The sequence below is a fragment of the Blennius ocellaris genome, assembly GCF_963422515.1.
Source record: "Blennius ocellaris genome assembly, chromosome: 16".
Lineage (NCBI taxonomy): Eukaryota > Metazoa > Chordata > Actinopteri > Blenniiformes > Blenniidae > Blennius > Blennius ocellaris.
In genome coordinates this window covers 16,533,057-16,548,121 of record NC_137665.1, presented here as the reverse complement: position 1 = coordinate 16,548,121, position 15,065 = coordinate 16,533,057, and the positions used below count along the sequence as shown (strand labels likewise).

General features: G+C 42.7%; 2 protein-coding genes across 2 annotated transcripts in view; both read left to right on the top strand.

The window, feature by feature from the left end:
- Positions 1 to 4,193, top strand: part of plcd3a (phospholipase C, delta 3a) — a 29,253-nt gene extending 25,060 nt beyond the window's left edge. Inside the window, exons 13-15 of the mRNA XM_080511204.1 lie at positions 712 to 847; positions 2,740 to 2,889; positions 2,985 to 4,193. Of these exons, the coding sequence (XP_080367330.1) occupies positions 712 to 847; positions 2,740 to 2,889; positions 2,985 to 3,127 (429 nt within the window). The 3' untranslated portion in view covers positions 3,128 to 4,193. The remainder of the gene's footprint in view (positions 1 to 711; positions 848 to 2,739; positions 2,890 to 2,984) is intronic.
- A 2,677-nt stretch (positions 4,194 to 6,870) lies between these two features.
- nmt1a (N-myristoyltransferase 1a) lies at positions 6,871 to 15,041 on the top strand. Its single transcript, XM_080510794.1, has 12 exons — positions 6,871 to 6,986; positions 8,743 to 8,848; positions 9,101 to 9,245; positions 9,357 to 9,475; positions 10,811 to 10,902; positions 11,016 to 11,132; positions 11,293 to 11,463; positions 11,557 to 11,665; positions 11,759 to 11,929; positions 12,024 to 12,188; positions 12,276 to 12,413; positions 13,453 to 15,041. Exons 1-12 carry the CDS (start codon positions 6,877 to 6,879, stop codon positions 13,471 to 13,473), a joined length of 1,464 nt encoding a protein of 487 aa, XP_080366920.1. The 5' UTR covers positions 6,871 to 6,876; the 3' UTR covers positions 13,474 to 15,041.
- The last annotated feature ends 24 nt before the right edge of the window (positions 15,042 to 15,065 follow it).

Sequence of the window (15,065 nt, the reverse complement as noted above, 5' to 3'; positions counted from 1 at the left end):
AGAGGAGGGAGCGGGTGTTTTGGAGAGAAGGACGAGGTTGTAGAGATAAGGTTGTATACAAATGAAAGGCGGTGGTGGATGACTGCATTCCTGTGGCCAGACATACAAACCATAGCGTCGGATGCTGTTTCCCTTCTGTTGTCGTCCTGCTTTTGAATTAACGCCTCCAGCTATCACCTGTCTTTTCACTTTTTACAATGATCTGTCAACAACCATTCATTTGTTTTGTTTTTTTGTCCAGTCTTAACATTAATCAGCATGCAGGGGATATAAATTTGATTAGTTCATCTTGAGAAAGGGTGGATAAACCAGAGGAGAGATCAATCAATCCCATCTCCCCTAGAAAAGTCAACCTTCCCTCAGTTACAAAGGATAGTGACTATATGTTATATACTCTCATTCATAGCTGCACTTTATACCTTTAATACTGTCTTATCATTCAGTTTCTTGATAAGGTGCCATTGTGTTCTAATAGCTGTGGTGTAAAGGCAATTCTTTAATGCAGGAGAAAGTTTTGTTTATGTCTTCCATCGGCAGATTCTTTACTTTCTTGAGGGCAGTTTTTATTTTATTCACTGATTCTAAGTCTGCAGGTAGAGATGTGTGCTGTATAGTTTGTGAAAAATTCCCCTTTTCCTACCTTGTTCAACAAATGATTACTGCAACGTTGGTGCTTCTCCAGTCATGTGTCAATTTTCTCTTCCATTTCAGATAATATCTGCACAGCAGCTGCCCAAAATTAACACGGACAAAATGAGCTCCATCGTGGATCCACAGGTGTGGGTGGAGATTCACGGGGTGGGGATCGACAACACGCGAGGCAAAACTCATCGCATCGACAACAATGGTAACTCAGACCTTTTGTGATTTTATTTTCAGCTGCTATTGGTGCATGTGTGACATCCCCCACCCCGAGTCCCTCATCTGCATTACCTCCTCATGCAGCGTGTCCAGCGCCACACAAGACACACTAGAACTCTGGATTTGCTGTATGCACACTGCTAAAGAAAGCATATCAGCCCTCCCTCCCACCCGGTAACTCGGATCACAACTTGATTCACCTTCGGACCTTTTACATACCAATGGTTGAGCAAACAAACCCCCACCACCGGGAGTCCGCGGACAACTCATCCACGACTCCTTATTTCAGCATTATTGATTTAAAGGATTGGATTTTGAAGTATATTTGACACATTTGGAAGAAGTATTAAGTATATATGACACAAAAGTGTATTAAGGTCGACAGTATTGTGTATTTTTAGGTCTTTGATATGGCAAACAAAGGATTTGTTGGGGGCATAATAATCAGCTTGATTTATGTGTAATGGCCTTCTTCTGAAGTAAAAACAAAAATAGGATCAATGTTTGTTTTATGATTATTTTCCCATATTTCCACACCATAACTCAGATATGGAAGAATGAAGGAGTTATATAATAAGTTGAGTGAATTTTGATCTAATACTGATATGATTTTACACATTATGCCCAAAGCATTTTGCAATTTTGACTTCAGGATATTTATGTGTGGCTTCCAACTGAGCTTTTCATCAAAAGTAATTCCTAAAACATTATTTACATGCACTTTGTTCAATTTGTTTACCATGACAAGAATGGTAAACAAAGATAAAAAAAAAAAAAAAAGCCATGTGATACCACACTAAATATATATGGACATATATATGAAAAATATATATAAAATATCAATTAGAAATAATAAAGTGTAAAAGTACATTGTACAGGATTTATTTTCTCAAAAATATTCTGAAATCCCATCCGCGGACGAGTTGTCTGCTGAGGGTGCTGTCCGTGGGCCAGTTGCCCGGGGTGGCAGTCTTATGGACGAGTCGTCCTACAATTATCACCAGGTAGGTGAGGATGTGGACTGAAGAGGCCAAGGAGCTTCTGGCCGTGTCCACACGAGCCAAAATGATCTCTTTTCTCACCTTTGTTTTAAAAACCTTTCCCGTCCACACCGCACCGTAAAATCTATTCAAAACCATGTCGTACATATGCCAGACATATAGGTAGTGCTGTAACAGAAATACACCACAAATGAAGAAAAAGACACGGGACATGCAAAAATGCTTTTCTCACCTCATTGAAAGACTGAACAGACGGGTTAGGAGGGCTGGCTCTGTCCTGGAGGCCTCGCTGCAGACCGTCGAGGAGGTGAGAGAGAGGAGGACCCTGGCAAAGCTGGAATCCATCATGGACAACAACGCCTGTCATCCCCTCCACGACACTGTGGGAGCTGAACCAGCCCCTTCAGCTCTGCCACAGAGCAATTATACCTGCTGCTGTTGTTGAATCTCTGAGTAGATCTGCAAATACCACTGAATATTCAAGAATATCTTATCTTATCTTCAAATCAAAAAAGGGTTGCCTGAAATAAAACCTAAATTTGAGAAGAAAATTACATGTGAAATTATCTGTCCAATATGAAATATTTAAATCTCGATTTAAGATTAAAATCAAAACTAAAAATAAGTATATAACTTTTTTTTTTTTTAAACAACTAATTATCTATTGTGTCTAAAAATCTGTTTAGATAGTTTTACTTCATTATAATGTAAAGAGGCAACCAATGTGTTCATTGAGCCTCTTTGGAGATCATTTCTTCTCCGATGCTTCTCTTTCACATGTTTTTGCAGGAGTCCTTCCTTTCCAACGCCATGATCAGTTTGTTCCAATGCTCCTGCACCACATGTGGTGTTCACGGCTCTTGTGCGCCCTCTACAGGTTTCAACCCACGGTGGGACTGCACCCTGTGCTTCCAGCTGCAGGTCCCTGATCTGGCCCTGGTGCGCTTCGTGGTGGAGGACCACGACCACACGGCAAAGAACGACTTTGTGGGCCAGTTCACTCTGCCGTTCACGAGCCTGCGCACAGGTGCACGTCCAGCCGGCGCGTCTCAGAGCCGCCTATCCCCCCCCCCCCCCCGGAATGTTGTTTGTGACGCCCGCGGTGCTCTCTTGTCCTCTCAGGTTATCGCCACGTCCACCTCCTGAAGGCCGACGGGTCCAGCCTCTCCCCCGCCACGCTCTTCATACACGTGAAAGTGGCCCGCAAAGGAGTCCCCGTCAAAACCGTGTCGGAGCGCATGGCCGCCGCCAAGAGAAAGGCGTGATGTCGCAGGTGGAGACGGGAGATCTGAATGTGAGGAGAGAAACACTGCTGCTGCTGCTGCTGCGGGCCGCCAGTGTCCCAGGAAAGGCCTCCAGTGGTTCACTTCCACTTCAGGATGAGAGATTAAAAAGCACGTTGACGCACAGATGCTATGGAGCAGAAAGTTCTCTGTTCAGTGCCGAACACTAGAAACAAGCCAGTGGTGACGGTTGGTTCAGAAATCACTCTGACTGGAGGCACTTTAAGAGCGAGAGGAAACATGTTATCTCACCACTGCATCATTCTTATTTGAGAATTAGTATTACAACAGATTTTATACCGAAGTATTTTTGTTTTTAACTTGAATTATGAAGATAGTTTTAACTAAAAACTAGCACTTAAATGACACCTAACTCGTTCTGATTAAAATAGATAAACATGGCTGATCTTGACATTTTAACTCTTACTGTGAAATACTTTGTTGATGTTTAATGAGAGGGTGTGTCGTCCACGGACAAATACAATACTCAATTTTAGTCTTACTTTCTGTTCCGTGTACTCCGGCACTTTTACTTTCTCTGGAATGGCAGTAGGATGCCACGACTTACAAATTAATCTGAGCTACAGGCAATATTTAAAAGCACGTATATGTTTACCTATGCATTCTAGAAAAGTCACCTCAGCAAACACAAACTGTTTAGACAAACTGTGTTGGATCTACATAGAGGCTGCTTGTCAACTGACAGTTATTAAAAAAAAAACGTTTCCACTTCCTGTCCTGGCATTCAACTTTTAGAAAAGTGTTAATGATGCACTATAGCATGAATTGCAACACTCTAATACAACCACTAATTATTAGAGGCAACAGTGAAGGATTTTTAAAGATCTATGATGTTAATCGATTGTTGAAATGTTCACAAGTGACTGGTGACGCTCAGAAATCACTGTAATTATAGTTTATGTTATGGAGATGTAATGTGGAACTGATGGTTGCAGTGTTAAAAGCGTATTGCTCATGTGGTGTGAATGTCAATTTGTAATATGTGAGCAAGAGAAAATTCTGTTTCTATAAAGCACTATTAACCCATCGCTGCGTGAGTTGTTTTTTGTTGTTGTGAGGAAGAGATTAGAAGAAAATAGTGTTGTATTTTATTGCTTATTGTTTTATTCATCTTCTATACTGCTTAATCCAACATAATGTAATAAGGAGGATTATGTAAAAGGGGATGTCTGAGCTTCTTTGGCCTCCATCTTTACACCACAACTGAATGTTGACGAAGCTTGAAAGAACATGAAGGAGTTAAAAGTGTCTCTGTGCCGTGAAAGACAAACACTATAAATCTTCAACGATTACTCACTCATAAGCTCACGCTGGAGTGGGAGGTTCTGGCCCGCCTGAGACTGCAGGTTTGCAGAAAAGCGTCATCGACCCGCAGCAGCTCACTCACTCACACCTGAATGGAACTGCACTGTGCAAATCACTCAAACTCAAACTACTCCAGTGTTTTCAACATCGTCCAGCCACTTTCAAGAGAGAGAGAGAGAGAGAGAAGCAGCATGAAATGAAGGTGGTGTCAATCAACTCTTTGATTACCGACAACCTGACAGGCAGGCCACAGTATGAAGTGGCGGTGAGTACTTGTGTACACAGGAACCGTTCTGCCTTCCTTCCACTTCACTTTGTCGACCACAGACTTCCAGTGCAGCCTCGTGCAGGAGTTTGCTGCTGATTTTTTTATGTGTATGTGTGTGTGTGTGTTTGGGCGAGTAAAAAATGGAGAGAAGGAGCAGTACAGCGAACATACAGATTCATAAATGATGTCAATCGACCCAAGTCTGTCCTACATTAGGACGCAATTTGACATAAAGATTGTTTGTAGCATTGAGTGTTTGTGTCCATGATTTCGTTCACAAAGTTGAGACAGGTCAAGCAAAAGATGAGAAACGGTTTCTATCTTGTAATTTTATTTTTTTTTCAGTCTGTTATTTGTCCAGAAGCAGAGAACATCCTGTGCAGGTCAGCAGCCCGTCAGAGGGCAGCACCGTGCTGTGGTCAATAACAAGATTGGACAGTCAAAGACCATCTTAGAGACGCTAAGTCTTCCAGAAGAAAACCAGGGGAAAGATTTTTTTTTATTTACTCTAAAAGACTGAGAGAGAAAAGAGAAAAATAAAGCATTTTGATGGAAAATGGAAAAGAACTTTGAAATAGCATCGATATTACAACAAAATATAATTTGAAGATGTTATACAACTATCCGTATGCGAGCAGGAATTTTGAAAACCAGCAAAAGTTGGCTTTAATCTGTATTGAAAACAAACACGATTAATAGGACAAAAGACTGAAAGGGTTTGGAAACTACTGAGAAAATCATATGGGAAAAAACAATGCAACAAAACAAAGAAGAAACTTGATTTAAAGACGATGTAGAGCTCGATTGTGCTTTTATTCAATATTACCACTAACAGTTTCTCTCTCAAACATGTAGTAGTTTGTCACCAGCAGTTCATATGACAAATGTTGTGATCATACATTCATTTCAGGCTCACCAGCAGCAGGAACAAAGTATATTCTTAATCTGTAGGTTCTGCATTTTGGTTTTGCAATCCTCAAAACAAGGAGGAAGCAGAAGGAACTCCACAGTGGATCAAGTCAGCAGGACAACTTCCGATATTAGTCAGAGATCTCCCTTTATGAAGGTGAGAACGGTGTCCTTCCAGATATCTTACTGCACTCATTCAGGATCCTCTGCTCTGTGGTCCAATGCTTAAGAAAAACTGACCCAAGCAGCAAATGAACTAGAAAAGTAAGAACTGGTTAATTAAAGTAAGATTGACAGTAAAAGTATGGGTGGTGGGCTTTCACAGGATGCAGCACACAGACTTCTTATAAGAAGATTTGTTTGGTTTTGTTCATAGATGTGTGTGTGTGTGTTTAGAAGTCTCAGTTTAAAAAAAAAAAAAGCGTTAGACAGCTACTCTCAGGTGCTGGCTGACTGTGTCAAAAGATTGACTTTAAAATCTTACTACTGGTCGATGACGCTTTGAATGGTCTTGGGCCAAATACATTTCAGATTTACTTGTAGTAGAATATGAAACATCAAGAACCCTGAGGTCTCCAAGAAGAGGTTTACTGTAGAAAACAAGGTGAAACAGCTTTTAATCCCAACATTTTATTTTACCACAGCTTTTATTTGTTCTTTTTATACCTTTATCAATCACTTTGTTTTAATGTTTTTCATTTCCATTATTTTCTTGAAAAACACTGAGTTTCCTTGTGTCTATCTGATGTTATAGAAATACATACATTTACCTTGCCTATTGGGCTGACTAATATTTTATAATAGCACTTGTACACATACTCTGTTGATAATCTGAAACTTATTTTCTCTTCTAGATGTTTCCATATTCTTAAAATGATTTTAACAAATTGTCAACAGACAATTTGTTCTTATCGAATTGCCTTGTTGAATAAAAAACAAGGTTTAAAAACAATTTACTTAAATACTCAACACTGAAGCTCTTGTGTTTTACACACTCCACTGTTTTAATTTGCCTTGTTGAATTGTTTACAAATGTATTATTATTAATTAGAGGTTGAATCATGATTAGAAGTTGGACTTCAGTAGGATTTTGAGCACGCGCTTGCTGCTCCTCCGCGCGGTGGACGTGCGGAGCCGCGTCCGTCCGCTCCGCGCCCAGAGCCAATAGCAGCGAGCGGGTTTAAAGGCTTGGGAGGGCACGCGGTGGCTCCGCACTTCCTGGTCGAAGATGGCGGATGAGAATGAGACAGCACCGCTGCCGGAGAAAGAAGAAGACGATGTAGAGGATCACGGACACTGCAGCGACTGCGAGAATGAGGAGCACCAGTTCGACGACGGGTGAGAGGCAAGGCTGGCACGCGCCGATTTAAGCGGCTCGCGCTGCGGCACGCTTTGCCAGCAAAGCGAACGTGAAGTAAATGCCTCGGCGAGCAGTCGGTGGGAGACATACAACCGTGGAGCTGGTCAAGACCACCTTGCTTGCGTGTGATTGGTCGAAAGAGGCAAGCGTGTGGATTTGATTGGCTTGGAGCGCTCTCTGTCACTCCGGGGGCGGGACTTGTCGTTTTCCTCCCGTGCTTGCTTGGAGCTAGGCGGAGTGTGGTGCGAGAAGAAGGTGCGCTTGAAGGCTAATCTTTAAGCAAATCGCAGCATTTTCCACTCACTTGTATAACTCACAAGCACGGGGATGCATTTTATTTAAACAGAGGGCTTGATATCGACTCCTCATGCCGCCCCTGCTTGCCTCTGAACCGATGCAATCCAGTTGACATTTAGCGAGTTAGCTCGCATGCTAACTTAGCTGTCAAACCCCTTTTGTCTGTGACTCAGTCAGACCAAAAGTGAAATATGGCAAATTGCACGTGTTCAATGTATGGGGTAGTCTTCCCCCCTGATGGGTGCTGTGGATCTTTTAACCACCGCATTTGATCAAAGAAATATGCAAGATCTCCCCGCGACGCTGTGAAAATATGCTTTAATGGATATCCTGCTTTGCTTGGCTCAGGGTTCTCTTAATGTTTACTAAGCTGTGACACGTATGAAAAGAACCCGGCGTGAAAATACTGAGCTCTGCCTCCTCGAGTACACACGTGTGACTTTTTGTGATTGTAGCAAGGTGAAGGAGAAAGGGATTCTGCCTTTTTCAGTCTGCCAATGTGTGCTTGTGACGCCCCTGTCATTGTCGAGGGCTTTTTATGTAATCAGTTCAGAGAATATATATTATATATAGGATGGAGAACTAAATCAAGATGCAGGAGGAGGTGAACTGGACAATAAATCTGAGCTGTGACTTGGCACAACTGTAATCTTCTAGGTTTAATTGGATTTAAATCAAGGTAAAACCAATGTAAGACTCATTTTATCTCCTCATACAATGCTGAAACAAAGGCTGGCTCTGGGTGCTCCACTGTGCTGCAATGGAAGCCTGGAGAACAAACTATTGAATGCTTTGTTGTCCATTGTCCCAGTCACTCACTGAACTCCTGTACATGTATGTGGACACATGCGTGGATGCCACATACTACTCTTCCAGGGGTCATGTGATTCACCATCTGTGCTAGTGTTACAAACACAAGCCAGTGCTTGGCCTCGCTCCCCTCGGGACACTAATGAGATTATCCTCTGTAAGTATGTTGTGTTTCTTGGGACAGATGATGGGGTTTGGGTAGATGGGTGGAGGTGGTTGTGGCTCTGCAGGTTTGAACTGGTCTGAAAAATCAAGGTTCTTAAGAAGGGGGGCATGTTTCCAGCACTGTTGCCCTTGTATGTCCCACCATTGTCTTGTGACTTTTGGTCAGCTGATGGACGATGTAGAGTTGTTGGGGTTTTTTTTTCCAGCAAACATGGTGCTACATACACCTGGCTCTGTCTCTTACAGCCATGTTTGAGTATCAGTGAACAAATGACACGAAATCAATCAAGACTAATCTTCCTTAACAGCCACTGACTTTGACAGTCATGTTGGAGATAAGCAGACTAATCCTCACCTCACTGCCAGCTTTCGTAAAATACATTTTGCTGGAGCAGGGTTTTCCCTCTGGGACAGTAGCTTTATAAAAAGGATTCCATCTATTTCTGTTCTGCTCTGTTTCAGTGATCGGGGTCTGGGTGATGACACTGGTGCCAAGAAGAAGAAAAGAAAGCAGAAAAAGAAGAAGAAATCTGCTGCCACAGAAGCAGCTCAGGACCCCCTTGCCAAGGCATGAATATTATGTTTTTTGATGCAGAATATTTTAACCAGAAAACTTAAATGAACCAAACCACCAGCAGTCCATGTGTAATTTAATGTTAACGCATTTCTTCTAGAGGCCCTGCTCCAGGTTAGGATATACATCCCTGGCCTCAGGCCTCCGATGATAATTTGACGTATACATGGGGGTTGGGGGTTAACTGTTGTAACTTCTGTCAGAAGTGTCCCTGCTTTAATTTAGTTCTTTTGACGTCCCAAACAGGTAAATTCACTCCCAGCTGATAAGCTACAAGAGATCCAAAAGGCCATTGAGCTGTTCTCTGTTGGCCAAGGTCCCGCCAAAACTATGGAGGAAGCCAGTCGGAGGAGTTACCAGTTCTGGGACACGCAGCCTGTGCCCAAGCTAGGTTTGATACGTCATGGCTTTCTGTTCTTCTTTGAAGCCCACAGCCTGTAGGCTCATGTCAAACGCCGCAGCTTTCGGTGCTTCATGTCTCGTTTGTTGTTTCTCTTCTCAGGGGAGACGGTGACGACGCATGGCTCCATCGAACCAGACAAGGACCACATTCGAGAGGAGCCCTACAGCCTCCCGCAGGGCTTCAGCTGGGACACCCTCGACCTGGGGAACCCTGCTGTGGTAAGAAAGTGCACAAAGGAAAAGCTCAAAGCAAAGGTGTACATGGGAAGATTGATGTTTCTGACAACTTGTCAGTGTTTTTCGTTATACTATAGGTATTACAGATGTATGAGCGTAATTTACGGATCAGAAATTTCCAATCCAGCCTGCAGAGATTTTTGGTCCATGAAGCCTCGACTGTGTTTCTGCTGAAATGAGTCCACATGTGTTTCCCTGCCGGCTGCTCTGCTGCTACCCGACTTTTCATGACAGCATGTTGCTGTTTAGACGGATTATACGCTCAAAACGCCGCAAAGCATCGACGTGGATGTTTGCAAAGCCGTTGTACAGCGAGGCGGCGCCCTGCCGCCAGACATCACACGAACAGCTCAGTCCTCCGCAGTAGCAGGCGATTCACACCTCAGTGAAGTCGCGTCCTGCGCCGCGCTAAACTCCCTGAAAATAGTCCCAGTCGTTTGTGCTGTGTTGCTAAAGAATTTCTCCAGGGATTCATTGATTCTGAGGTTTTAAAGATGGAACTAGTTTATCATTAGATGAGGACGTCACGCAGACCCCCACATTGTCCAAATGGAATAAAAGTAGTTTGTACTGTTTTCTTTTGTGACATTGTACTAACCTCAAGTTGCCTTTTGAGAGAATACATGCAAACATTCATACATTTCATACTTTACTGTAGAGAGGAGTTTATTACAACCTCATATAAAATCAAGGATAATAATAATATTAAAGCAAACACAGCTCCAGTACACAAATTCGGGTATTGGATCGGAAGTGAAAAAACCTGGATCTGTGCGTCCCCTAATGGGTATAATTCATTATATTGTACCGGATACATTTGGTCAGTGTTTCTTAGTGATTCACACCTGATTGATGTTTTTATTTTTTATTCGGGCTTGGTTCCGTTTGGGATATTTAGAATTTAATGGTACCATGATGTGCTTTATTTTGTCCATTTTCTAAATAATGGAGATTAAGTGACTTTTAAAATAAAAATTTTCAGCTATAATTTAGCAATGATTTGGAATTTAAATTGTATAATTGTGGCATCGATAATACTTCTTGAATCTTTCATGAGAAGTAGGAAAAACATTATGGCAGAGCATGATGATCTTTTATTAGAGTTGACGTCTCATTGACTGGATGAATAATGTTTATGAAAATGGTTAATTTCATTACTTTTGTGTCATTGAATAAATTCTACCTGCTAATTGTTGGGCTCTAGCTACAATAATTTTTGATTCTGCTTTTCTTTTTTTTTTTTTAAGTTGCACTCTGAAGGTTGTTTCAAGGTCATGACTTTATCCTCTTGTCTCTTTTTTTGCTCTCTGAAAACAGCTCAAGGAGCTTTATACCCTTCTCAATGAGAACTATGTGGAAGACGATGACAACATGTTCAGATTCGACTACTCTCCCGAGTTCCTGCTTTGGTAATTTTTCCGAACTTTTACCGTTTTGCACTTGTGACCAGAGGAAAGTCAAAGAAACGGCCAAAACGGGTTAATCTGGAATTTCCAGCGATGTTTGCGTGCGTTTGTTTCAGGGCCCTGCGTCCGCCTGGCTGGTTGCCCCAGTGGCACTGTGGCGTGAGAGTCAACTCCAACCAGAAACTGGTCGGCTTCATCAGCGCCATTCCTGCCACCATCCACATCTATGACGTGTGAGTAGACAAATAAGTACAGGGAAAGGAAAGATTGATGATGACTGGTGTTTAACTTCCCCCCCCCCCCCCCCCCCCCCCCTTGTTTCTAAATGAAAATATGTGGCTAATAATGACATTGAAAATGTGTGTTTGTTTTTATTTTAATTCCCCATTTCAGAGAAAAGAAAATGGTTGAGATCAATTTCCTCTGCGTTCACAAGAAGCTTCGCGCCAAACGCGTGGCTCCGGTACTTATCAGAGAGATCACCAGACGGGTCAACCTGCAGGGCATCTTCCAGGCGGTGTACACTGCAGGAGTGGTACTGCCCAAACCGGTGGGCACATGCAGGTCAGGAGGAAACACAACCCCCCCCACACACCTTCTGGCCCGGCAGTTTTACACCTGTAATTATTAGTCCCCTAAATGTATGTCACTGTGCAGGTACTGGCATCGCTCTTTGAACCCACGGAAACTAATCGAAGTGAAGTTCTCCCACCTGAGCAGGAATATGACTATGCAGCGCACCATGAAGTTGTACCGCTTGCCCGAGGTCAGTGAAAACACGCTGGCGTGTCCGGCTCTCGGTTTGAGAGCAAACCTCGTCATCCCCGATGGTCTTGCTCACCGCTTTCCCCTCCTCCAGGCCCCGAAGACTCAGGGCCTGCGGCCGATGACCAAGAAGGACGTGCCCGTGGTGCATCGCCTCCTGCGCGAGTACCTGAGCCAGTTCAACCTGGTGCCCGTCATGAACCAGGAGGAGGTGGAGCACTGGCTGCTGCCCCAGGAGAACATAATCGACACTTACCTGGTGGAGGTAAACCCTTTCAACCACTTTCTATGGAAACCCTTTAAATATTGTCATGACACTTTGGGGAAAAACGTTGCGATTTCTGTCGCTTTCTTGACAGAGCGACGGGAAAGTGACAGACTTCCTTAGTTTCTACACGCTGCCATCGACCATCATGAATCACCCCGTGCACCGCAGCCTGAAAGCGGCGTACTCCTTCTACAATGTGCACACCACCACCCCCCTGCTCGACCTGATGTCCGACGCCCTCATCCTGGCCAAATCGGTGCGTGCTCCCGCTTCCTTTTAAACTCGTCCCGGATTCTCGCTTGCCAACTCATGAGATTTTTTCTCTCTTTGTGTCTCTATCCAGAAAGGGTTTGATGTCTTTAATGCACTGGATCTAATGGAAAACAAGAATTTCTTGGAAAAGCTGAAATTTGGCATCGGTGACGGGAACCTACAGTATTACCTGTACAATTGGAAGTGTCCCAGTATGGGATCAGAAAAGGTGCGTTTTCTCAAACCATTGAATATTTCAATCTTTTGCAGTACTTTGCAGTGGAATTTGTTTGACCACCATGATTACATTTAGAATGACTCAAATTTAAGTTGATGTTGCAGCATTAGAAGTCCATTTTTGCTCAGTTTAATTCGTCTTGATCACGAGTCCACGAATCTGGACTGCACAAAATACAGTTTGCATCTTAGGTTTTCAACTGAAACGAGCAGCACACATGAAAACATTGAAGGCCTTTACACTGACGTGATCAGTGAGCCATAAAAATGTTACTCAAATGTTTTGTGTCACTCTATTGATTCTGTCATCCAGCACCGTCGCATAAATTGTATTATCACAAGCAAAGATTGTTCCAGCCGTCTGAAATATAATGTATTTCTTTATTCTTTTATGAACATGTAGTACCTTCACTAAATCACAAAGAAGCTGTTGCTTGATTAAGATGTTTCTAAGTGGTGAAAGTTAATTTCTTTGTTCCGGTTTTACACACGACCAGAGGAAAAAAGAAAACACTTGATTCTTTAGTGTTGTGCTGACAAGCCAAAGTTACCTGGCATTTTATTCCTTCACGTCGGAAAACTAAGCATCAAAGTATTATGTTGAATTTTGCCTCGCATGGAAGTTTGTAATGCTTCTTTTTGGAACGAACTTCAGTTTAGGTACTAAGGATGTAGATTAAAGTGAAGCTGCTGAACTATTTATAATTTTGTCTATTTTAAATACATCATTCTTCAGATTAACTTTTTTTTAAAAAGACGAGTACATAAAAGAGAAATAAAATGAGCTTTAAAAAGGATAAAAATAAATGTAGATATGACTGAGTTTATAAATTAAGAACATTTATGTTCCAGTCTCACTCAGAAACTACTACAAAGGATTGGAAAAGATCTTTCTTAGGCATGTTGTCCCGGCTGTGTCTTTCTTTATAGTTTCATCATTCAGCAAGTTGCATTTGGGTGAAAACACTTTATTTTCACTGGTTTGACTCCCGTCTTTAGTCTCCCTGACGTCTCCACGACTTCCTCCCCAGGTCGGGTTGGTTCTACAGTGACGTCCCTTTACGCCATAAGCAGAGTGTCACCGCCAGGCCAGGAGGCGGCGCCATCGCACCCAACCACCCCGATGGACTGATGACCTCCGGCTTCAGGAAAGGAAATCCCACCGCCCATTTTTACTTTATTGACCTTTCGAACTTTGACCTGCACTACCGCTGCCAGGCGGGGAGGCCCCGGGGGGGGAGCCGTCAGCTCTCCCTCCTCCCCGGATCACACGGACCTTAAGCCATTGTAGTTACCATCCAAACAACTGTGTTACATCTGAGAAGCTGTCTTTGATTGTACCAAACACACACACACCCACACAGGAGCAGTTTGCACAGTTTACCCGGATACCAAACACTCACCGTTGGCAAATCCCACAGTACGTGTAAATATTGTCGGACGAAGCTGCAGATTATACCCCAACACGTTCAAACTAGAATCTACTGTTTAATTTTATTCCTAAATGTTGGAAGTGCTTTTTGCAATTAAAATAATTCTGTCATCTTTAAGTTTTACAAATTAAAAAAAAAAAAAGATAAAAAAATATTTTAAAGAGGAAAAAGGCTCAAAAAATGAGGTAATAAATACCAAAAGTGGACACAAGATAAGGGCTTCTGTTCAGAGTTTCTTCTCATCCCACTGGGTTTTTTTTTCCTTCTGATTTCACTCATCTTCTGTCCTCTCTTACATTCATGGTTTTGTTTCAGTTCTGTTTGAAGACTCCCGTCGTTCGTTTCCCGGAGTCGTCTTCGTCTGCATTAAACCTGTAGCTTTACCGCACTAGCGAAAAGAAACGCTGAGACGCAGGCCGACGGTGGACCGGCTCAGTCGGAGGCATGAAGTCGATCCGTTTCGGTGAATTTGGACTGTTACAGAGAGGCTGAATGCGTCTGGACGAGGTCACACATTAATGAGCAGGGAACACCTCGACGTTTGTCTGTTCCCCAGCTGCAACGTCCACCCCCCCCACCCCCCACCCCCCGTTGGGAAGTCCAAATATTTCAGGACATTTCGTGAAGACACTGAGCTCCTTGTGCAAACATTGCTTGAAAGGAAATTATAAAGAAGTCTTAAGTTAATAAAACGCCAATCAAAACCTAAAGAATCACCACACACAATCTAGTGTTTAGATCATTGTGTGTTTCTGCCTTTTTGATTTCCAATAACCGCTCTAATCATGTCCTGGGCTCTGCTGTATGGTGACGGTAGCGTCAAGTCAACGTGCTCATGCAGACGTCTTTACAGTTGGAGACTTTTCAGGGTGGATGTTGGAGCTGGAGATCGTGCAGTGTGGATGATGATGATGATGATCTCTGGGAAAATGTTCCAGTTTCAAGTGTTTCTTATGAACAACCGTGGGCTGTATTTGCAAACAGATGTGAAAATGAAAAAAAAAAAAAAAAAAAAATGTTGTGTATGTTGCAGGAAATGAATGTGAAGATGCAGGTGATTTTTTTTTTCTCCTTTCAAGCAGAAATAAAATAAAAGCTAGACGTTGCTGTGAGGTTTTTGCACATTTTGTCAGAAGTCTGATCAAATATTCAGGTGGCTGCAGGTCTCATTCTAATAAAAGCAACAAAAAAAGGTCATCACATGTTAACCT